The sequence below is a fragment of the Portunus trituberculatus genome, chromosome 46 (genome assembly GCF_017591435.1).
Source record: "Portunus trituberculatus isolate SZX2019 chromosome 46, ASM1759143v1, whole genome shotgun sequence".
In the NCBI taxonomy this organism is placed as follows: Eukaryota; Metazoa; Arthropoda; class Malacostraca; order Decapoda; family Portunidae; genus Portunus; species Portunus trituberculatus.
In genome coordinates, this window is record NC_059300.1 from 22,612,549 (window position 1) to 22,637,548 (window position 25,000).

The following is a 25,000-nucleotide window of genomic DNA, read 5'->3' on the forward strand; positions in this document are numbered from 1 at the left end:
GTGTGTGTGTGTGTGTAAGGATGTGTGTGTGTGTGTGTGTGTGTGTGTGTGTGTGTGTGTGTGTGTGTGTGTGTGTGTGTGTGTGTGTGTGTGTGTGTGTGTGTGTGTGTGTGTGTGTGTGTGTGTGTGTGTGTGTGTGTGTGTGTGTGTGTGTGTGTGTGTGCAAATGCAACAAGTGAGTAAGTGAGGAGTGATAAACAGGCCTGTAAGATAGCTCACTGTGGCGTCAGAGGGGCAACACGCACAATAGGAGGAGGAGGAGGAGGAGGAGGAGGAGGAGGAGGAGGAAGGGTGGGACACATGGGCTCATTAACCACACACAGGACACGCCCACCACTACCACCACCACCACCACCACCTAATTCGACGACAACAAAAACACCTCCACTGACAGCGCCAGGACAACGCCCCGCCACACTCGTCCATCAACCCCCTCCACCAACCAACCAACCAACCAACCACACACACACACACACACACACTCACCTGGATCTGGAAGAGTGTGTAGCTATCATCCAGCATCAGTATTTTGACGGCCAGCATCTTCCCGCCCACTTTCTTGGGCGTGGTGGGCGGGGTTCTCACGCCCCCTCCGTCGCCGGGACCGCCACCACCACTCAGGGACCGCCCGCCGCCACCCACGCCGCCCCCGTCAGCCCCCGCCATGGCAGGGACCAGGGACCTCCGCGCCCACGCCCGACCTGCCGCCGCCGCGCACTCCGCCCGTCGCCCGCCGCCTTACCACATGGTACACCCTGCAGGAAGACAGACATTGGTGTTAATAAGGAGACAAGTATGGTGTGTGTGTGTGTGTGTGTGTGTGTGTGTGTGTGTGTGTGTGTGTGTGTGTGTGTGTGTGTGTGTGTGGTAGTAGTAGTAGTAGTAGTAGTAGTAGTAGTAGTAGTAGTAGTAGTAGTAGTAGTAGTAGTAGTAGTAGTAGTACAATAACAATAACAAGAACATGAACAAAACATTAATAATAATAATAATAATAATAATAATAATAATAATAATAATAATAATAATAATAATAATAATAATAATAATAACAATAATAATAATAATAATAATAATAATAATAACAACAATAAACACGTTACCCCAATGGCCTTCACGGACTGAAAATATGTACTGTACAAACTGTGGAATGATTACACCACTGACCTAAATCCAAGTACTTACGTTAGCCTACTACGCTACATTTAACATTCTCTCTCTCTCTCTCTCTCTCTCTCTCTCTCTCTCTCTCTCTCTCTCTCTCTCTCTCTCTCTCTAACGAAGACACAGGTCAAACAGCCTCTCTTTACTCAGGACTCGGTAAGCTAAGTGTGACTCCATCCCGTAATGAGGCACCAGGTGGATTCTCTCTTCCCTCCCTCCCTCTCCCCTTCCCTCCCTCTTTCCTTCCCTCCCTCCCTCTTTCCTTCCCTCTCTCCCTCCCTCTCTCTTTCCTTCCCTCTCCTTCCCCTCCCTCCCTTATTTCTTCCAACCTTTTCTCCACTTACACACATCTTCCCTTCCGCCTCCCTTCTCCGTCTTACTCTCTCCAGCTTTTCCTCTCTACTCGTTATATTTTTCCTTCCCTCTTGCTTCCTTTCATCTTCCCATCACCCCTTTCTTACCCATATCCTTCTTTTCCTCCTCCTCCTCCTCCTCCTCCTCCTCAACCTTACGTTAAAGTTTTAAAGTCAGTCGCGTCTTTCCTTCTATTGATTCCACCTTGCAACACACGAAAATGTTTTAATTGTTTTTTTCTTTTCTTTAGTTGTTTATGAAGCGGAGGACAAAAGGTAGTTGCGTTTGTTTTACTTGTTTCTGCCTACCTGTCTGTCTGTCTGTCTGTCTTCTATTTATTCTTGTCCGTGTCAGTCTGTTTTGCTAAATGTTTGTCTGTATGTAAGTCTGTTTGATAATTGTTTTTATCTGTTTGTCTGTCTTTCTTTCTGTCTGTTTGTCTGTCTGTCTGTTTGTTTGTATGTATGTAGGTAGGTAAGTATATATGTTCGATTACTTGTCTGTCTGTCTGTCTGTCTGTCTGTCTGTCTTTCTGTACGCCTCCCTATTTTTATGTATGTGTTCTAGATTATTTGTCAGTGTGTGTGTGTGTGTGTGTGTGTGTGTGTGTGTGTGTGTGTGTGTGTGTGTGTGTGTGTGTGTGTGTGTGTGTGTGTGTGTGTGTATTCATGCATGTATGTATGTGCATGTATTAGCCTTGATGAATTTAATTAAAGGTGCCTTAACACTCCATTCTCTGATAACAACAGCAACAACACCAGCAACGTTTGATGATGGTAGTGGTGGTGGTGGTGGTGGTGGTGGGTGGTGAAGATGCTAGTAGTAGTAGTAGTAGTAGTAGTAGTAGTAGTAGTAGTAGTAGTAGTAGTAGTAGTAGTAGTAGTAGTAGTAGTAGTAGTCATCATCATCATCATCATCATCATCATCAAAATAATACCAATAATAATAATAATAATAATAATAATAATAATAATAATAGTAATAATAACAACAACAACAACAACAACAACAACAACAATAATAATAATAATAATAATAATAATAATAATAATAATAATAATAATAACACTAATAACACTAATAACAACAACAACAGCAACAATAATAACACCTCGTCACCGATCCACCTCGTCGCGTTCCTTCGTGGCAGCAACATACAAGCCAAGACAGTTTTCCGCCTGCGTTTCCCGGAACACGTGAGGCAGCAGCGAGACGTGAAGTGAAGCATCCTGTCCACCCACCCCTTGCCTTCCGCCTACCCGCACCGCGCCCCACCCACGGCCACCTCACACAGCACGCGACCACCACTCATACGCAGACCACGGATACCAAAATGAATGAAACTTACCAATGATTCGTATTCTAAAACGCTCTGCTCTCTCCCTCTAGCACTATTTCCAAAGCCCACCAAGACGATTATACTGATTTACAACTGCTTTATGTCGTTAATTATTCAAAAATTTTGTTAATTTGTCACTAGAATGACTAAAAGTATCCTTAAAAATCTGATCCAATGACGTCCACACACTTTTCCTTCACGCCCACGCTCAGTAAAAAGGTTCTCTTAAAACGTCATCAATGTGTACATTACTGCTAAAATATCTCCAAACGACAGGCTTCTTACAGGTCATTCATTACTCAAGTCATCGCATTCATCACATCTCCAGCTCTTATCAAACAATTTCTCAAGCAATATGACACAAGTGAGACACTGACAGCTTCTCGTTGCTGTGATTTTAATATATTTCTCGCTGTTTCTTTATTCTTTTCCGCTTCCACACATGATTAAGTGGCCAAACTGCGTCGTTGGAGTGTTCTTGCAAGATATAAGTACAGCAAACTTTGCATGTTTTCCTTTTCACCGTGCTTAATAAACATTCTCATGCAAGTTCCTTCTAGCAGACAATGTGCTTGCAGTGTTGCAGCCCACAGTGTGTCCAAGTGCCTCTCAAACGAGTTGTAAGGATTTGCAAAAGAATTGTTCTCTCAGGCAGGTAATCTCATTATGAGGCGAGAGAGTTTATGTTACACGCTACTTAAATGTTCCTCCGTTTGTTCTTCTTCCTTTAGTTCATCTTCTATTTCCTTTTTCCTCTCCCCCCCTCCTCCTCCTCCTCCTCCTGCTCCTCCTCCTCCTTTCCCTTGCAGCAGAGACGGAGGCATCCCAGGAAGCGATGGGGCGAGCGCTTGGCAATCCTCGTCTTGATTATCAGAGTGCCAGACTCACTACCCAGCCTGTCCCTCACCGCCACCTTCCATCCACCACCCTCCACCCATGGCCCTCGTCCCAGCACCTTGCCCACCCGTCACCCCAGCAGCTAACCTCTCTCTTTCACCCGTCCCTGTGTCCCTGTGTTCCTCTTTATTCAATCCACCTCCGTCTTATCACCATATTCTAAAACACTTGGGCCGCACCTCAACTACATGCAAAAGACTCTAGATAAAGATAGACGGGACTTTTATTCATTCTATTTCTATCAAGTGGTAGTGACATATTAACAAGATTTCTACATTATTAAGAGCAGAAAAGTCTTGATAACCCGGCAAATCATCTCTTGGTGGCATTTCAACACAATCACAGTGAGAGAGCAAGGCATTTCTTAATACTATATAGACCTAACAGTGTATCCTTGCTTCCCTGCTTGTCTGCCTGCCTCCCTGCCTGCCTCCCTGCCTAGTTTGATCATGCTCTTCCCACCTCTTCCCCCTTCACCCTTCCACCACCTGTTCATGCTCTTCCCCGCCCTCCTCCCCCCTTCACCCATCCACCACCTGTTCCACCACTTGCTCCTCAGCCCCTCACACCTGCACCTGTTACTGTTGGCCCCTCACACCTGCGCCGCCACTATAGCTACCTGTCTTGCCGTATCTACAATATCCCTTTGTTTCCTGCTCCTGTTTCCACGCATTTATTTCACTCGTCTCCTTAACCCAGTCAGTACTCCGATGCATTTTTACCCTGAATTTTGGGTGTGACAATACGAAGGGTTTATGGAGGTCAGAAGATTAATGGCCACAGTTTTCATTACTTTAATCCCCACATCTCTCTCTCTCTCTCTCTCTCTCTCTCTCTCTCTCTCTCTCTCTCTCTCTCTCTCTCTTAGCGCCCTTCCCGTCCACCTTTCTCCCTTATTCTCTCCACTCGTCTTCCTCTACCTCCCTTGACACAACCGGAGAAGTAATCCTCCTCCTCCTCCTCCTCCTCCTCCTCCTCCTCCTCCTCCTCCTCCTCCTCCTCCTCCTCCTCCTCCTCCTCCTCCTCTTCAGCCAGACAAGGTCCCCATTTCTCCATCTTCCCACTTCTACTCACCAAAACCGTCCCTTCCTTCCACTTCGACCAAAGCCTCCTCGAATTACACACTTTCTCTCTCTCTCTCTCTCTCTCTCTCTCTCTCTCTCTCTCTCTCTCTCTCTCTCTCTCTCTCTCTCTCTCTCTCAAAGTCGAAGTCAATTTCCATCAACAGAATGACTGGTTCGAAAGAGAGAGAGAGAGAGAGAGAGAGAGAGAGAGAGAGAGAGAGAGAGAGAGAGAGAGAGAGAGAGAGAGTGTAATTTCTTGCAATATTTATGATCTATCTATCTACACATTTATCAATTAATCTATCTATCTATCTATGTGTCTACTTCTGAGTATGTATGAATGATTTCCTTTGCATGTATCTCCACGTCTTTCCCTTCACAGTCCACACCGGTGATTGAGTTTGTATGTGTGTGTGTGTATGTATGTATGTATGTATGTGTGTATGTATGTATGTGTGCTGCTCTCTATGTATATGCAGATCACTATTTCACCTCTGCTCCACCTGAGACACACGGCTCAGGTGCATGTCCTCGCCATAGTAGGGTTAATGCATGTAAATATTATTATTCCAACTACCTCTGCACTCTCTCTCTCTCTCTCTCTCTCTCTCTCTCTCTCTCTCTCTCTCTCTCTCTCTCTCTCTCTCATTTTCTTCTTCAACTCAAGGGTGAGAAAAATTAAATAAAGTTTGTGGTCGTGACACAGAGCCTTCTCTTCCTTCTCTTCCTTCTTCTTCTTCTTCTTCTTCTTCTTCTTCTTCTTCTTCTTCTTCTTCTCCTCCTCCTCCTCCTCCTCCTCCTCCTCCTCCTCCTCCTCCTCCTCCTCCTCCTCCTCCTCCTCCTCCTCCTCCTCCTCCACCTCCTCCTCCTCCTCCTCCTCCTCCTCCTCCTGTACTGTCCTGTCTCTCTTATCTGTTGCCAGTTAGAAGTAGTTACCAAACAGCCTCGAAAGGACCAACAGGTATGTTGCTGTTTGCCTTTCCTTTGTATTCCTTTGTATTCCTCCTCCTCCTCCTCCTCCTCCTCCTCCTCCTCCTCCTCCTCCTCCTCCTCCTCCTCCTCCTCTCCCTCCTCCTCCTCCATTAAAGAATAACCCCCAACAAGCTCTCTTCTTGTCTTCTTGTCTGAATAATTAAACATGATACTATATTAACTTTATAGATAGATATGTAGAGTTCACCGTAGGGTGAATAATAGAATCTCCTTTCATCCTTTCCTGTGAAAATTCCATGTCAGTTTTTTTCCATACTGCATGGTACTTTTCCAAGCTATTTTCCATGCCAGCGAAAGCTGGAGGGAGTGGTGGGTGGGGAGGAGCCTTCTCCTGTACTGTCCTGTCTCTCTTATCTGTAGCCAGTTGGAGGTAGTTACCAAACAGCCTCGAAAGGACCAACAGGTCTGTTGCTGTTTGGCTTTCCTTTGTATTCCTTTGTATTCCTCCTCCTCCTCCTCCTCCTCCTCCTCCTCCTCCTCCATCCCGCTCTCTTCATATTTAAATCAAAACCGCTTTAATTATTTTTTTATTCTTCATGGGGAAGTGTGTGTGTGTGTGTGTGTGTGTGTGTGTGTGTGTGTGTGTGTGTGTGTGTGTGTGTGTGTGTGTGTGTGTGTGTGTGTGTGTGTGTGTGAAACTTTAGAGAAGATGCACGAGTACTGCCTGAAGAGGAGGAGGAGGAGGAGGAGGAGGAGGAGGAGGAGGAGGATCTAAAGGTACATACTAGAGGGATGGAGCGAACGAGGGAAAAATGAGACAAGGAAGAAGAAGAAGAAAAAAAGATAAAGACGGAAGAGAGGAGCTGGAGGAGAAAAGGAAGGAAGGAAGGAAGGAAGGAAGGAAGGAAGGAAGGAGAGGTGGGGAGAAGGAGGAGGGAAGGGCGAGGGAGGGAGGAAAGAGGGATATACTGTAGACACACATGCATAAATAAAGGAGGTGGAGGAGAGAGGAGAGGAGGAGAGGAGAGGAGAGAGAGAGAGAGAGAGAGAGAGAGAGAGAGAGAGAGAGAGAGAGAGAGAGAGAGAGAGAGAGAGAGAGAGAGAGAGAGAGAGAGAGAAGAGAGGAAGAGAACAAAAGGAAAATGAGAGAAAATAAAAGTAAAAAAAAAAAAGGAGAAAAGGAAACTAGACAAGAGAAAAGATGACTTCAAAAATTAAACAAATAAAGAGAGGAGAGGAAAAAAGAAGAAAGGAAGGAGGAAAGAGAGAAAACAAGAGGGAAATGGAGGGAAAAAGAAGAAAGAATAGAGGGAGAGAGGAAGATGGAAAAGATGGGAAGAACAAGAACAAGAACAAGAACAAGAACAAGAACAAGAACAAGAAGAAGAAGAAGAAGAAGAAGAAAGACCAACAACAACATGAACATTATCAACAACAACAACAACAACAACAACAACAACAAGAGGAAGAAGAAAGAGATGATGATGATGATGATGATGATATGGAGGACGAAGGATAAGACAACGAGAAGGAAGACCCAAATGAAGAAGAGAAGGAGGAGGAGGAGGAGGAGGAGGAGGAGGAGGAGGAGGAGGAGGAGGAGGAGGAGGAGGAGGAGGAGGAGGAGGAGGAGGAGGAAGAAGAAGACAAAGAGTAGGATAACGATGAGAGCAAATACAGGAGCGAGAAGAAAAGGAGGAGGAGGAGGAGGAGAAGAAGAAGAAGAAGAAGAAGAAGAAGAAGAAGAAGAAGAAGAAGAAGAAGAAGAAGAAGAAGAAGAAGAAAAGACAAAAACGAGAAGAGAAGGAAGAAAAAATAAGAGGCAGAGAAGATACAAACAAGAAGACAACAAGGAAACGAGAAAAAAGAAAAAAATATGTAAAGGAAAAATATAAGATAAGAGGCCATATGGAAACAGGAGGAGGAGGAGGAGGAGGAGGAGGAGGAGGAGGAGGAGGAGGAGGAGGAGGAGGAGGAGGATATTATGATGGAAGTGAAGGAAAGGAAGGAAAGAAAGGGAGATGGAGAGTGAGAGGGAGAGGAGAGGGAGAGGGAGAGTGAGAGTGAGAGTGAGAGTGAGAGTGAGAGGGAGAGTGAGAGGGAGGGTGATGTACAGAGGGGCCGCTGTGCAGGTCGTCTTGAAAAGTGTTACTATTGATTTTCAGCGGAACGGCACAAGCTCGCCTCGCTCCTGCTGCTGCTGCTGCTGCTGCTGCTGCTGCTCCTGCTGAGGCTGTGTGTGTGTGTGTGTGTGTGTGTGTGTGTGTGTGTGTGTGTGTGTGTGTGTGTGTGTGTGTGTGTGTGTGTGTGTGTGTGTGTTTTCGTATTCCTTATCCTTCTATAACGCTTTTTTTTCCCCTTTTTTCTTCTTCCGCATTTTCGTTTTTTCTGTTGATGTGTGTTGATGTTGACCTGCTGTGTGCTGTGTGCTGTGTGGTGGTGGTGGTGGTGGTGCTCCTCCTCCTCCTCCTCCTCCTTTTCTTCCAAAGATTTCGTTTTTTTGCTGCTTCTTTATGTTTCTCTTCTCTTTTTTTTTCCGTCTACCTCCTTCGTGTGCTGACCTGCTGAATAATTGTGTACCTATCCACCACCACCACCACCACCACCACCACCACCACCACCACCACCACCTCCTCCTCCTCCTCCTCCTCCTCCTCCTCCTACTACTACTACTACTACTACGATTCATCCTTTTTATTCCTACGTCCTTCTCCTTTATTTAACTTATTCCTTCTCCTCCTCCTATCCTGCTCCTCTTCTTCCTTCTCCTCTTAACGACCTCGCCTCTTTTTCTCTCCTTCTCTTGCTCTCTTCTTCTTCTTCCATCTCCTTCGTTTCTTTTACTGCCCACATGAAAAGTCTCTTCTCTTCTTATTCTTCCTTCTGTCCTTTCTTCCCATCTCCTACTCTTCTTCTTCTTCTTCTTCTTCTTCTTCTTCTTCTTCTTCTTCTTCTTCTTCTTCTTCATGTCTTCCATTTCTTTAATCTCCATATTTATAAGTTTTTCTTTACTCCAATGTGCCTTTCACGACTCTCTCTCTCTCTCTCTCTCTCTCTCTCTCTCTCTCTCTCTCTCTCTCTCTCTCCCAAAAAGGAAAAATATGCCAGACTCTCGTGAGAGGAATATTAAGCATTTAGAGAGAGAGAGAGAGAGAGAGAGAGAGAGAGAGAGAGAGAGAGAGAGAGAGAGAGAGAGAGAGAGAGAGAGAGAGAGAGAGAGAGAGAGAGAGAGAGAGAGAGTAAAGACAGGAGAGGATAGCAACACTTGACAAGAATAAAGAAAAAATTAAATAGAAAAAAATAATAAGACCATTTAAACAAAACGCTTGAAAAAAAAAGAAAAAAAAAAAAAAAAAAGGAGTTTGAGAAATATATATAAACTACCACCACCATCACCACCACCACCACCACCACCACCACCACCACCACCACACAAAACAAGAAAAATACAAAAAAAAAATAATAATTACCCAAACGAAACACAAAAAAATAAATATATAAGAAATAAGACAAAAATATATGAAGAAAAATGAGAATTGGGCTGAAAAACGAAGGGACGCAAATAAAGGAAGTAAAAAGTGTGAGTGAGTGGATTTAACGTGAGAAAAGTAAGTCATTGCGGGATTAAGAGAATCAAGATCAGGATTAAGATGTCACAGGAGAGAGAGAGAGAGAGAGAGAGAGAGAGAGAGAGAGAGAGAGAGAGAGAGAGAGAGAGAGAGAGAGAGAGAGAGAAAGGGTTGTGTCGTTTTTCTTCTCTCCATCTTCTTTATCGTCTATCATCTCAGAATTTACAACTCTCTCTCTCTCTCTCTCTCTCTCTCTCTCTCTCTCGTGTCATATGGATGCTTTTATCTAAGTAAAATGTTCCTCCTCCTCTTCTTCCTCTTTCTCTCCTCTTCCTCCTCCTCCTCTCACTACCTCTACTATGACATCCTCTTCCTCCTCTTCTTCCATCACTACCACTACCACCACCCCCACCCCAACCCCACCCCCACCCCACCTACCACCAACACCACCTCCTGCTGCTCCTCCTCCTCCTCCTCCTTCTCCTCCTATTTCATTTTCTCACATTACACCTTTCACTTCACACACACACACACACACACACACACACACACACACACACACACACAATCCGAGAGAGAGAGAGAGAGAGAGAGAGAGAGAGAGAGAGAGAGAGAGAGAGAGAGAGAGAGAGAGAGAGAGAGAGAGAGAGAGAGAGAGAGAGAGAGAGAGAGAGAGAGAGAGAGAGAGAGAGGAGGAGGGAGGAGGGAGGGAGGGAGGGAGGAGAGAGAGGAGGAGAGAGAGAGAGAGAGAGAGAGAGAGAGAGAGAGAGAGAGAGAGAGAGAGAGAGAGAGAGAGAGAGAGAGAGAGTCTAGTAACGGAAGTCTTCTCTCTCTCTCTCTCTCTCTCTCTCTCTCTCTCTCTCTCTCCAATGTAATTACCTCCAAGAACCACTACTCCTCTTCATCCCTGTGTGTGTGTGTGTGTGTGTGTGTGTGTGTGTGTGTGTGTGTGTGTGTGTGTGTGTGTGTGTGTGTGTGTGTGTGTGTGTGTGTGTGTTTGACTGTTTGATCTGCTGCAGTCTCTGACGAGACAGCCACACGTTACCCTACGGAACGAACTCAGAGCTCATTATTTCCGATCTTGGGATAGGCCTGAGACCAGGCACACACCACACACCGGGACAACAAGGTCACAACTCCTCGATTTACATCCCGATTACACACACACACACACACACACACACACACACACACACACACACACACACACACACACACACACACACACACCACCACCACCACCACCATCACCTAGAACAAGAACAACAATAACAACGCGTCCGCCATTACCATAAGAAGAGGGGCTGAGGGGTGTGACAGGACGGGGGAAGGGGGGTGGTAGATAGAAAGAGGGGTAGATGGAGTAGGTAGAGGAACGAGGGAGAGAGGAGGATGAGGGGGGGGGGCGCCGCATTACTAATCACCGGTAATCGCAGGTGTCAATAGAGAGTGAATGCAGGTGAGCAGCGTGTTGAGCGCCGGCTGCCGTTAATGCCGCTCTCTCTCTCTCTCTCTCTCTCTCTCTCTCTCTCTCTCTCTCTCTCTCTCTCTCTCTCTCTCTCTCTCTCTCTCTCTGATTTTTGTACTGTACTTTTCTCAATTTTGAATGGTGGTATTAGTGTGTGTGTGTGTGTGTGTGTGTGTGTGTGTGTGTGTGTGTGTGTGTGTGTGTGTGTGTGTGTGAGAGAGAGAGAGAGAGAGAGAGAGAGAGAGAGAGAGAGAGAGAGAGAGAGAGAGAGAGAGAGAGAGAGAGAGAGAGAGAGAGAGAGAGAGAGAGAGCATCTACCCCAAAGCACTGAATACAAACACTATTTGCACACAATCACCTCTTGTCATTCCACACCGGTGCCTCCTCTTCACTGCGGCGCTCACTCACTCACTCACTCACTCACGCACGCAAACACTTACTCACTCATCAATCAAGCTCACTCATTCACTCACACACACACACACACACACACACACACACACACACACACACACACGGCCCGGTAGCTCAGTGGTTAGAGCGCTGGCTTCACAAGCCAGAGGACCGGGGTTCGATTCCCCGGCCGGGTGGAGATATTTGGGTGTGTCTCCTTTGACGTGTAGCCCCTGTTCACCTAGCAGTGAGTAGGTACGGGATGTAAATCGAGGAGTTGTGACCTTGTTGTCCCGGTGTGTGGTGTGTGCCTGGTCTCAGGCCTATCCGAAGATCGAAAATAATGAGCTCTGAGCTCGTTCCGTAGGGTAACGTCTGGCTGTCTCGTCAGAGACTGCAGCAGATCAAACAGTGAATCACACTAATCAAATTTTCACTGCCTCATAAATTATTCACTCACCCATTCACACACACTCATCAAATTTCAACTCTATCATAACACACACACACACACACACACTCACTCACTCACTCACTCACTCATTTGGATACTCACACTCATTCACTCACTCACTCACTCCCCCATTTGGATACTCACACACACACACACACACACACACACACACACACACACACACACACACACACACAATCAATCATTCCTCCTCACATTGACAAATATTTCGTTTTTAGCTTAAAGAATTGGTCATGTTGAAATATTTTACGATGCAATACTGATTTTACAAGACGTTTTGCCTTTACAGCTAAGCACAGTACACCTACATACATACAGACAGACAGACAGACAGATTTACCGACAGACAGACAGACAGACAGACAGACAGAGATAACAGGTAAAATAAATGCACGTATATAAATAACTATGGCACTATTCTTTTCAACATTCTTTTTCCTTTTTTTTTTTTCCAAGCTAAATTCACCACCACCACCACCACCACCACCACCACCACCACCCTCCTCCTCCTCCTCCTCCTCCTCCTTTAGCTACCCATGTCCCTCCCCCCCCAACACCACTATGGAGGCAAGAGGGGAGGATTGGGAAAGGTTTGGGTAGGGGGGACGGAAAACATTAAACTGATATTCAAACTGATTTTATTATCCTAGCAACCCCTTCCTCCTCTCCCCTATCCTCTTCCTCTTCCTCTTCCTCTCTAGCACTTCCCTCTACTCCGTCCTTCCCTCGCAGTCCTCCTCCTCCTCTTCCTTCCATCTCTCCCTCCACAAACGATGTGCGTGTATAGTTTTATCTAATATATAAAAATAAAGTGAAGAGGAGGAGGAGGAGGAGGAGGAGGAGGAGGAGGAGGAGAACACAAGGAAGTACATAACTCTGAAATAAGAGACAAATATCCCTGTTGAAATGACGAATAAAAAGGAGAAAAGGGAAAGAGAGGAGGGAGAGGAGGAAGGAAAGAAGGAGAAAGGGAAGGAAAAACGAGAAGGAAGACGAGGACAAGGACGGGGACGAGGAAGAACTGGAGGAGGAAGAGGAGGAGGAGGAGGAAAAGGACTCCCACGCCCGAAAATCGATATCCTAAAGGAGACATCCAAGCCCCCACCACCACCACCACCACCACCACACTACCACCACTACTACCACCACTGCTACCACTGACACTAGTACTACTACCACCACCATCACCACCTCCCTGTCTTTATCACCACCATCATTAACACTACTACTACTACTACTACTACTACTACTACTACGACTACTACTACTACTACTAATACGACTACCATCACCACCACCAACACACCATTACCATCTCCCTGTCTTCATCACCACCACTATCATTACTACTACTACTACTACTACTACTACTACTACTACTACTACTACTACCCTCACCACCACAACCACCATCAATCTTCCTCTTCCTTAAACCATTACCTTCAGCAGCACCACCACCACCACCACCACCACTATCACCACCACCAAATCCACCTTCACAAACTAACTAAACCCTGAGCCGTGCAGGGAAAGAGGAAGGGGAGAAATGGAGGAGAGGGGAGGCTGATGGGAAGAGGAAGAGGGGGGGAGGGGGAAGGAATGGGCCAATCACAGCCAAAATAAAATCCTATGGTGACGATAACAGCTTCCAGGCATGTCCTCTCTCTCTCTCTCTCTCTCTCTCTCTCTCTCTCTCTCTCTCTCTCTCTCTCTCTCTCTGTTTATCCGTGTATCTAGCTGGAAAAATTACGAGAGAGAGAGAGAGAGAGAGAGAGAGAGAGAGAGAGAGAGAGAGAGAGAGTTATAAATGTATTTCTTGATTCATTTCTTATACCATCTTGAGAAACTGCGTAGAATGCTCTCTCTCTCTCTCTCTCTCTCTCTCTCTCTCAATGCACTATAATCATCAACGTGTACTTATTTTTCCTGAAGGAGGAGGAGGAGGAGGAGGAGGAGGAGGAGGAGGAGGAGGAGGAGGAGGAGGAGGAGGAGGAGGAGGAGGAGGACAGGTAAATGTTTCCTCTTTTCCTCGTATTTCCCTTAGTTCCTGCAAGCCATCTTCCTCTCTCTCTCTCTCTCTGGACAGTAAAAGCACTGACCTCTAACAGTGTCTTCCCATTTTCTTTCTGGCTCCATTTGAAAGAAAACGAGGGGGAAGTAGTGACGGGGCACTGTAGTACTCGTAAAACTCACCCCAGCCACTTTTCTTTTTCCTTTTTTTTCAACTTTTTCCCCAACTTCTCCCCGCCACAACACTGATCAGACGAGGTACGACGAGTCAACGACCCCAAAATTCACATGTAGACTTTTCTTTCCGGTGACTGATGCGAGACAGGTGAAGGAAGCATTGCCAGTTGTACCTTATTTTTTTTTTTTTTTTATCATCTATACCATGTGGGCTTTTCACGGGAGTTTATGGTCTAAAGGTGATAGATACTGTTGCCCCGAATGAGGAAGCCAAGTCTACCCTCGGACTTTCTTTGACAAGCACCGGAACTCTCTCCCTGTTTCTGTATTTCCACTTTCCTATGAGTTAACTTCATTCAAAAAGGAGGTTTCAAGACATTCCTCTTTTTTTTTTTTTCAACTGGGGCTGGTAACTCTCTCGGGTCTGCATGGGGACTGGCGACTTAGTGGGGCTTGTTTTTTTTTTTTGTTACCTTTGGCCAGCTTTCCCCTCTTCCATTAAAAATATACACCTGCTCCTGTTTTTTGCTTACCTCTATACACCTGTCCTCTCATCCCTTTCCTCTCAGCTCTCAATCTCCCCTCAAATCTTCGAAAACACAGCTCTTTCACCGCGACTATTTACAAAGACCACAGACACGATTAGCGGGTTCTCAAGAGTGCTTTTCCTGTTAATAGAGTTTGAGATTTTGTTATTCTGAGACTGGATAAGAGAAAATAGTCTCAGATACAACACTGTGTAATTTCAACTATAAGCTTTTGAAAGAAAGGAAGAGGTGCGGGAAGAAGTGTTACAGAATATAGGTCTATGAATCTATTTACTCTCTCTCTCTCTCTCTCTCTCTCTCTCTCTCTCTCTCTAAATGGGTGAGGTAGAGAGTTACAGTATTTGCTTTGGACTCGTAAGAAAATTTATACAAAAATAGAAAAAAAATAACGTAAACAAGAAGAAATTTATGACACTCCTCTATTAACTCGACCGTGACGTGTTAGCTTCTCTCCTCCCGCCTCTCTTCCTCTTCCTCTTCCTTTTCCTTCCTCCTCCTCCTCCTCCTCCTCCTTCCTCTTCCTTCCTCCTCCTCCTCCTCCTCCCTACGACATCAGTTAGGCTTATCTCAGTTGGGTGGAGAGAGAGAGAGAGAGAGAGAGAGAGAGAGAGAGAGAGAGAGAGAGAGAGAGAGAGAGAGAGATGTATGTATGTATGTATGTAAGATTATGGTTACTTGGGTGTGTCCTTCGCTGTGTGTGTGTGTGTGTGTGTGTGTGTGTGTGTGTGTGTGTGTGTGTGTGTGTGTGTGTGTGTGTGTGTGTGTACAGTTACCCAGATCAAACACGCAAGTCTTACATCCATTCCTCTCTCTCTCTCTCTCTCTCTCTCTCTCTCTCTCTCTCATATATACTCTTTAGCAAAAGTCATTCTGTTGCCTGGGATAAAAAGAAAAATCAAGTAAATTTCAATGTGAGAGAGAGAGAGAGAGAGAGAGAGAGAGAGAGAGAGAGAGAGAGAGAGAGAGAGAGAAATTAATGGTTCTGGGTGTGAAACAGGATAAGCAGAAAATAATTACTTGCGAAAGGGAAATGAATAGGAAAAAGAGGAGGAGGAGGAGGAGGAGGAGGAGGAGGAGGAGTAGGAAGAGGAGGAGGAGGATTTAGTGAGAAAATTATGGTGTGGCAGGGAAGTAAGGACGAAAAAGAGAGAGAGAGAGAGAGAGAGAGAGAGAGAGAGAGAGAGAGAGAGAGAGAGAGAGAGAGAGAGAGAGAGGGAAGGCAAAAGAGGGAGATTAGGGAGTAAGAGAGGAGAGGAATGGAGGAGGAAGTGGGCGATATAAGTGAAAAGAGAAGAGGGAGAGGTTAATCAGGAAGTGAGAGAGAGAGAGAGAGAGAGAGAGAGAGAGAGAGAGAGAGAGAGAGAGAGAGAGAGAGAGAGCATTCAATCACAGGCCATAAGGAACGCTTCATCTCCCCACCACATTCCCTCCTCCTCCTCCTCCTCCTCCTCCTCCTCCTCCTCCTCCTCCTCCTCCTCCTCCTCCTCCTCCTCCTCCTCCTCCTCCTCCTCCTCCTCCTCCTTACCATTCCCTAAGCAAGCATCCTTTCTTCTTCTTCTTCTTCTTCTTCTTCTCCTTCTTCTTCCTCCTCCTCCTCCTCCTCCTCCTCCTCCTCTTCCTCCTCCTCCTCCTCCTCCAGCCACAACACGACTCTTTCTTCCCTCTGAGGGGCGTGATGAAGAGGCGGGGGAAGGTGTGTGTAGTATACTCGAACACACACACACACACACACACACACACACACACACACACACACACACACACACACACACACACATCAATACCCGTTGTCTTAGAAGCAGAAGCAGGAGTGGGGAAAGTAGTAGTAGTAGTAGTAGTAGTAGTAGTAGTTGTTGTTGTTGTTGTTGTTGTTGTTGTTGTTGTTGTTGTTGTTGTTGTTGTTGTTGTTGTTGTAGAATAAGAGGAACTTAAGAAAACAAACAGCAGCACACTTGTTGGTCCTTAAGAGATGATTTGTACCAGCTATAAGGAGGAGGAGGAGGAGGAGGAGGAGGAGGAGGAGGAGGAGGAGGAGGAGGAGGAGGAGGAGGAGGAGGAGGAGGAGGAGAAACATATTACAACAAACACCAAATATCAAGAGACTTAATAATACCAACTCTCTCTCTCTCTCTCTCTCTCTCTCTCTCTCTCTCTCTCTCTCTCTCTCTCTCTCTCTCTCTCTCTCTCTCTGGAACACTAGGCCCACCCACATTCACGGTACCGCTTGCTAATTAACGTACAGGTGAAAGAAAAGTGTCTTAATCAGTCTTAGATTACCGGTGAGGGGGGATGTAGGGAGGGAGAGGAGGTGGGGATGGTGGCGATGGAAAAAAAGAAAGAAAGAAAGAAAAAAGAAAGAAAGGAAGAAAGACAGAAAGAAAGAAAGGAAGAAAGAAAGAAAGGAAAAGAGAAAAAGAAAGAAAGAAAGAAAGAGAGGAAGGAAGGAAAGAAAAGAAGAAGGGAAAGAAGTTAAAAGAATGAAAGGAAAGAAAACGGAAAAGAAAAAGAAAAGAAAAGAAAACGAAGAAAACACGAAAGAAAAAAAAGAAGAAAGAACGAAGGAAGGGTGAAGAAGAAGAAGAAGAAGAAGAAGAAGAAGAAGAAGAAGAAGAAGAAGAAGAAGAAGAAGAAGAAGAAGAAGAAGAAGAAGAAGAAGAAGAAGAAGAAGAAGAAGAAGAAGAAGAAGAAGAAAAAAAGAAGAAAAGAAGAAGAAAAGAACAACAACCACAACAACAGCAACCACACGAAGACAACCACTACGAATGCATAGGAGGAGAAAGAGGAGGAGGAGGAGGAGGAGGAGGAGGAGGAGGAGGAGGAGAAGGAGAAGGAGGAGGAGAAAGGAAGGGAAGACAGGAATAGATAAGAACCTGGAGGAGAAATGGATAGAAGGAGATGGAGAGGGATAGAGAATAAAGAAAGAGAGACTTAAGAGATAGAAGCAATTATCTAATGGAGAGAAAGAAAAGGATAAAAGGTTAAGACGTTAAGAAATGGAGGAAGAAGAAGAAGAGGAGAAGGAGGAGGAGGAGGAGGAGGAGGAGGAGGAAGGAGAAAAGGCTTAGTAGAGGAACAAAAGTTGAGGAAATGAAAAAGAAATAAGGGGGACTGGAGAGGAGAGAGGAGGAAATAGGGTGGAGGGAAGGACATGGCTTACGGAGGGAGGAAAGGAAGGAGAAGAGGAAAGGGAAGGAAGGAGGGAGAGGGATGGAGATAATGAGCCTGAGGGGAGGAAAAGGCAGAGAAAAAAAAAGTGGTAATGATGAAAAAATACACAAAAAACAGGGAGTGAAAGGAAATTTTTAAAGGGGAGAATGAGAAAAGGACGAAAGGAAGAGGGAGACATAGAAGAAGAAGAAGAAGAAGAAGAAGAAGAAGAAGAAGAAGAAGAAGAAGAAGAAGAAGAAGAAGAAGAAGAAGAAGAAGAAGAAGAAGAAGTCCATGAAATACAGAATAAAAAAACATGACTTATTTTGAGAGGGAGGCAGGGAGGTAGGTAGATAGAGAAAGGAAGAAGGAAGAGAGGGAGACATGGGGGACGGGAAGAGGGAAGGAAAGAAGGGAGGGAGAGAGAGAGAGGAAAAAGACAAAAAAAAATTGAGAAAGGAGGATGTGGAGAAGGGGGGGAAAGGCAGGCAGGCAGGCAGGCAGGCAGAGAGAAAGGAAGAAAGGAGGAAGGGAGGGAGAGATGAGGGGGAGGTGATGGAAGGAAAGAAGGGAGGGAGAGAGGGAGGAAAAAACTGAGAGGAGGACGTGAAGGAAAAAAATGTGAGGGAAGAGAAGAGAACAAACTAAACTCTTGGGAGGAAATTGACCGAAAAGCAACTAACTCACTCAACACCATGAACAAATACGTGAGAGAGAGAGAGAGAGAGAGAGAGAGAGAGAGAGAGAGAGAGAGAGAGAGAGAGAGAGAGAGAGAGAGAGAGAGAGAGAGAGAGAGAGAGAGAGAGAGAGAGAGAGAGAGAGAAACACACCTGAAAATCGCACAAGACACACTGAAAATAAAAACAAACAAAAAAAAGATAAAAAAAAGATAAAAATAAAGAATCTTTGGTGACACACTGAGACATTTGACAGTAGAAGGACGAACACCACCCCTCCCTCTCTCTCTCTCTCTCGCTGGGTTCCTGAAGGTGTCCTGGGCGTTGGTGTGGTGTGGCTCTGGCAAACTCGTTACACTGGTCCTGGGTCTGGCCACACCTGCACCACAACACCCCGCCCCTACCCCGTCACTACCTACCCTGCCCGCGTCCTCATTCCCGTGTCCCCTGTCGCTGCCTAAATCCCTTCCCTGCGCCAGTAACAATGTCCTGGCCCTGCTTCTGTCCCTCCTTCCCTCCAGTATTGCCAAGCTGTCCGCGGGTTTGTATTTATCGTTCAGTTTCTTTTCCTTTCTGTATTTATTCTTATGGTGGTTCGTTTTCTGTATTTCCGTGTGTTGATTTGGTTATTCTTTCCTCAGGTGGTGGTGGTGGTGGTGGTGTTTGTGTGCCTGTCCAGGGTGTATCTTTTGGTGTTATCTGGTTGCCGTGTTTGGTTTTCTATTCCTCGTTTTCTGTTTTGAACTTGTCCTTATTCTGCTTCTTTTTTTTTTTTTTTTTGAGGGTGTGTCTAAATGAAGTGCTATATGTCTATTTTATTGTTTTGTATTAATTGTCTTTTGAGTGTTTTGGTAAGTCTGTTTAGTGTCTGGGTTTTTTTTTCTGTTTCTCTTTTCATGCACTTCAGTTTTTCTTTTTTTTTTTTTTTTTTTTTGCTTTCCTTTTTTTCCTATTGGTTATGTTTCAGTGTTTCAATAACGTAGTGAGAGTGTCTGCCTGCCTGTCTACCTGTCTGCCTAGTGTCCACCTTTAATATTCCCTTGAACTGTACCTCCATCTGGCTTTTCTATCCCTCACCTTCTTCCCATGTCCTAGATCTCAACTGTGGTTTTAAATGCACGTTTCCTTTGTTCCTCTTTATTCCCTTTCAGTGTTACAATAAACTGGTGTGTGTGTGTGTGTGTGTGTGTGTGTGTGTGTGTGTGTGTGTGTGTGTGTGTGTGTGTGTGTGTGTGTGTGTGTGTGTGTGTGTGTGTGTGTGTTATTCATCCATTTATTTGACTTATCATTGCGTCTCTGTTCCTGTATTTGGGTTTTCTATCACTCACTTGGTCATTCTTAAACTTTACATTTTAATTGTGGTTCTCTATGAAGGTTTTATAATTCTCTCTCTCTCTCTCTCTCTCTCTCTCTCTCTCTCTCTCTCTCTCTCTCTCTCTCTCTCTCTCCTCTTGGCTTCCTTCCCTGCTAACTCCCTTCCTCTTAGTTTCCCTTCGTACTGACTCTCTTCCTCTTGGTTTTCCTTCCTACTGACTCTTCTTGTAGTTTCCTTTCCTTTTCTTTCCCTTGATTTTCCTACATTGTTGTGCCTCGATCCATGTAATCCTATCTCCGTGTCTTTCCTGTCACTCTGTCTGTCCCTATAGCATCGTATGTCACCCTCATCCCTGCCTAGCTTGATCTACGCCCGCCATGCCCGCCCTCCGAAGCCATTACCTGTACTTTTCTCAGAGTCCCCCAGCACTTCCCTAATTTGTCCCCAGATCTATGCGCCGCGACACCACTTGGGAGAGTCAGCGGTCTGTAACATACGGCCAAAGTGATGCCGTAAATATTAGTGTGTGGAGAGAGAGAGAGAGAGAGAGAGAGAGAGAGAGAGAGAGAGAGAGAGAGAGAGAGAGAGAGAGAGGATACAAGGGTTCTCATTCCACAGTGATCAACTCTAGTCGCTGCAACAATGACTCCTTCCTTGCTCTTCTTCTTCTTCTTCTTCTTCTTTACCTCCTCCTCCTCCTCCTCCTCCTCCTCCTCCTCCTCCTCCTCGTCGTCGTGACCGGAAGTGCACAATGGTCGTACAATGAGGAAAACTGGGTCATCAAGCAGTTCATTCCGACTCTTGAACACGACTTCCGCTACACGACCACCTGCTCCAGTGGTAGTAGTAGTAGTAGTAGTAGTAGTAGTAGTAGTAGTAGTAGTAGTAGTAGTAGTAGTAGTAGTAGTAGTAGTAGTAGTAGTTCTTCAACGTTACCAGTAATAAAACCCAATCAATTAGTCGTGTGTGTGTGTGTGTGTGTGTGTGTGTGTGTGTGTGTGTGTGTGTGTGTGTGTGTGTGTGTGTGTGTGTGTGTGTGTGTGTGTGTGTGTGTGTGTGTGTGTGTTTAGGCCGGGCAATCACAAGGCCTATACATACACAGAAATTGGAGGCAAGGAAGGAAAGAGGAAGGAAATGAAGGGGAGGGGAGGGGAGGGGAGGGGATGGAGGTAGATAGATGGATGCTGGAGGGAAAGGGAGAAAGGATCGGAGGGACTGAGACAGGAAGTAAAGGAGAGGGGAAAGGAGGGTGGGAGAAGATGGAAGAATGGAGAGAAGGACAGGAGGGGAGAAGTGAAGGGAGAAACAATTAAGAGAGAAAGAGGAGAGGGGAGGAGGGATGTAGAAAATTAAGGTGGAGAACAATGAAGAAGGAGGCAAGGAGCAAGGAAGGGAAGGAGAGAAGAGAAACAAAAAGGAGAGATACTTAATGGAAAGAGCAAGAAAAGGAGAAAAAGAGAGAGAGAAGGAGAGAGGAAGGAGTGAACATGACAGAGAGAGAGAGAGAGAGAGAGAGAGAGAGAGAGAGAGAGAGAGAGAGAGAGAGAGAGAGAGAGAGAGAGAGAGAGAGAGAGAGAGAGAGAGAGAGAGAGAGAGAGAGAGAGAGAGAGAGAGAGAGAGAGAGAGAGAGAAAAGAGTAAAGGAGTGGGAAAAGGAGAAAAAAGTGAGACAAGGCGAGACAGCGGATGAAGGGAACAAGAGGAGGAGGAGGAGGAGGAGGAGGAGGAGGAGGAGGAGGAGGAGGAGGAGGAGGAGGAGGAGGAGAGAAGGAGAAGGAGAAGAGAAGGAGAAGGAGAAGGAGAAGGAGAAAGAAGGAGAAGGAGAAGGAGAAGGAAAAGGAGAAAGAGAAAGAGGAAGAGGAGGAGGAAGAAGAAGACGACGCAAGAAAACGAGAAAGAAAAAATGAAGTAAAAGAAAACGAAGAGAAAGGAAAATGAAGAGGAGGAGGAGGAGGAGGAGGAGGAGGAGGAGGAGGAGGAGGAGGAGGAGGAGGAGGAGGAGGTGGTGGTGGTGGTGGTCTAGAATTGCCTAAGATACACGTCCACCACATCTTACATACCTACCCTTTCTTACCACCTCCCTCCCTCCCTCCCCTCACCTGCCTCACCTCACCTGCAGAGCACAAGAACGCGCGGCTCTCCTCTCGTTTCCCCTGGAGGACACACACACGCACCTGCAACAAACAAACACCAAACATTAATAAATAAATTCCATTCCAGAACCGCGAAAAAGGAATAAGATAACTCAACTTAATGTCATGAGAGAGAGAGAGAGAGAGAGAGAGAGAGAGAGAGAGAGAGAGAGAGAGAGAGAGAGAGAGAGAGAGAGAGCAGGAAGCAGCATTACCGACTTTCTTTCTCTCTCGCTTTGTTGTTTTCTTCGCCACAATGGCCCACATTTTGTATTTAGTTTAGAATTATTCAAGAAGAGAATGAAAAGGAAAAGAAAAGAAAAATAAGAGCTTGGCACCTTCTTGTCCCCTGAGGCGGCCACTGGGTCCCATTAGATCACGCCACCCCACTCTCTCTCTCTCTCTCTCTCTCTCTCTCTCTGGTAAGCACTTCTAACTCTACTACCACCACCTTTCCCACAATTTCTTCTTCTTCCTCGTCTTCTTCTTCTTCTTCTTCTTCTTCTTCTTCTTCCTTCTCTTCTTTATTTTTTTCTTCCTTTTTTCGTCTCCACCACCACCATTACTTTCACTATTAAAACTACCACCATCACAATCATCATAAGAGGAGGAGGAGGAGGAGGAGGAGGAGGAGGAGGAGGAGGAGGAGGAAAGAAGGAAGGGAGAGAAGAAAAGGAGGGAGAGAGATAAATAAGCAAGATTGAGAATAAAATCAAGATGTAGAGAGAGAGAGAGAGAGAGAGAGAGAGAGAGAGAGAGAGAGAGAGTTAAATAAATAAATATCCTCGTTTGACAGTTGTAGACAAGAGTGGTAGGTGCGGGTATCGACACTCACTCACTCTCTCTCTCTCTCTCTCTCTCGTAAATCCTGACCCCAAGCAACCTTCGCCTCTCACATATTTTGTCTTGTTTACGTAGGAAAGCAAACAGTGTGAGGGGAAGAACGCAAAGAATGGAGTGTTACCTCTACAGCTGACACAACGCGCCCTCTTGTGATCACCTGGTAGTGTGTGTCAATTGTACGGCGTTTGTATTGGTTAGATTGGAGGAGGAGGAGGAGGAGGAAGAAGAAGAAGAAGAAGAAGAAGAAGAAGAAGAAGAAGAAGAAGAAGAAGAAGAAGAAGAAGAACAACAACAACAAGAACAAGAAGAAGAAGAAGAAGAAGAAGAAGAAGAAGAAGAAGAAGAGAGAACAACAACAACAACAACAACAACAAGGAGGAGAAGGAGAAGAAGGAGAAGGAGAAGGAGAAGGAGAAGGAGAAGGAGGAGGAGAAGAAGAAGAAGAAGAAGACCAGTTGCACCACACTGGGAATCATCACACACACACACACACACACACACACACACACACACACACACACACACACACAGAGAGAGAGAGAGAGAGAGAGAGAGAGAGAGAGAGAGAGAGAGAGAGAGAGAGAGAGAGAGAACACACATTCCACACACTTCACTTTTTGAACTATTTTTCCAGCTTTTTATACGCCACCATTTAAAAATAACATAACCTCATCAAAATACCACTTCCTACTAAAGCACACGAGGATTAGGTCGGGATTAGATCAAAGGATACATTGCACTTGGAGGTTTCAAGACATTTATCACATTCTTTTGGCTAACTCTCTCTCGGACCTGCTGGGGAACTGGCATCTCATTTGACCTTTTTGGTTGAATATTTTTGTGTTGCTCTTGGCCAGTTTTCCCTCTTATATAAAAAAAATTGTCGTAGTATTGTGTTGTGTTGTGTCTGCGTCAGGTTGTCCTCCCTGCACGCGTCACGTCAGGGAAGCAGTGGCCTGGGTGTCTGGCATCTGGACGGTGTGCGTCATGCGTGGTCGGCTTGACTCCCGCCACGAAAGAATCAAAGGCTATTCACTCACGTCAATTGATCCCCTTTGACTAACTGCAATACTTAAGCTATCCTATCCTAACCTGACAGCGTGAATGAATCAAAGGCTGCTCACTAGCCACCATGCACTCTTCGCTGACCTGGTGGTTCTGATAAAAAGCACTGTTTCACCTCAATACCACGAAAATATGCATTCGTTAACTCCATTCCTCTATTGATATTCAGACAGTGATATAACCCTTGGTCGATTAGTAAGTCACGCTGCAGGAATGTTTCACCTCAATACTAGGAAAAAAAATGCATTCGTTAACTGCACTGTAGGTATTCAGACAAAACACTGATGCACAGCCGTGGTCGTAACGTAATCGAATCAAACACAGCAATTAATATGACAGCGTGGTGGTGGATGAGTTAAGCTGGTGAATTCATTAGCATCGTGTCTCCCTCCCTCCGTGCCGCGGCTCTGCTACAACTTGCACAGCTTCAGGAAGGAAGTGTCTGGCCGCCGCGGGAAGCAGTCCACCGCGCTCTTTTTCCTGCTCTCTTGTATTACAGACTTTTTCTTTTCCTCCAACTTTTAATTCCAGTCTGTTTTGTTGTCCTTGTCCTTACTCCTTTGTGTGTGTGTGTGTGTGTGTGTGTGTGTGTGTGTGTGTGTGTGTGTGTGTGTGTGTGTGTGTGTGTGTGTGTGTGTGTGTGTGTGTAATTAGTGGTAACAATTATAGTAGTAGTAGTAGTAGTAGTAGTAGTAGTAGTAGTAGTAGTAGAGTGAGTGAGTGAGTGAGTGAGTGAGTGAGTGAGTGAGTGAGTGAGTGAGTGAGTGAGTGAGTTTAATTATTATTAAAGATTTAAATAACCAAGACGTTAAAAACATAAAAGAAAAAAAGATACGGTAGAACGTGTGAAGGTGACGGGAAGGTGACGGGAAGGTGACGGGAAGGCGAGGGACCAAACCTGGGTAGAATTTAGGATTCTTGTTGACACGCTTCACTCTTAAAAGGAAAATTTCTTATCCTTATTTGTTGACTCATGGTAACAGCGGCTATGAGGATTGCTGGACTAACAGTTAAACCATTAATGCCGGTAAAAATATTAACAGGTAGCTGAGAAAGTAGTAGTAGTAGTAGTAGGAGGAGGAGGAGGAGGAGGAGGAGGAGGAGGAGGAGGAGGTGGTGGTGGTGGTGGTGGTGGTGGTGGTGGTGGTGGTGGTGGTGGTGGTGGTGGTGGTGGTGGTGGTGGTGGTGGTGGTGGTGATATATTTCATGGTTAGCACACTCGGTTCATAAATAGAAATGGAACAGAATCAGTAATCAGGCTATTCGTGCTGAGTCAATACGAGGCTTGCTAAACATTACACAAAGGATGGAAAAGGAACAATAAAAAAAATAAGAACAGATTTTTTTCCAGTGGTTCCTTCTTTTTAAATCAAACCGCTGTTATTGAAAACCAAAAACCCATCTCAAAAAATGGAAAATGAAGTACTGCCATGA

At 45.4% G+C, this 25,000-nt stretch overlaps 1 protein-coding gene across 1 annotated transcript in view; it reads right to left on the bottom strand.

Moving 5' to 3' along the window:
- LOC123519987 (FERM, ARHGEF and pleckstrin domain-containing protein 1-like) overlaps nt 1-25,000 on the bottom strand; it is a 235,886-nt gene that overhangs the window by 92,885 nt on the left and 118,001 nt on the right. The window contains 1 exon segment of the mRNA XM_045281752.1: nt 487-755. Coding sequence (XP_045137687.1) covers nt 487-666 — 180 coding nt within the window. The 5' untranslated portion in view covers nt 667-755.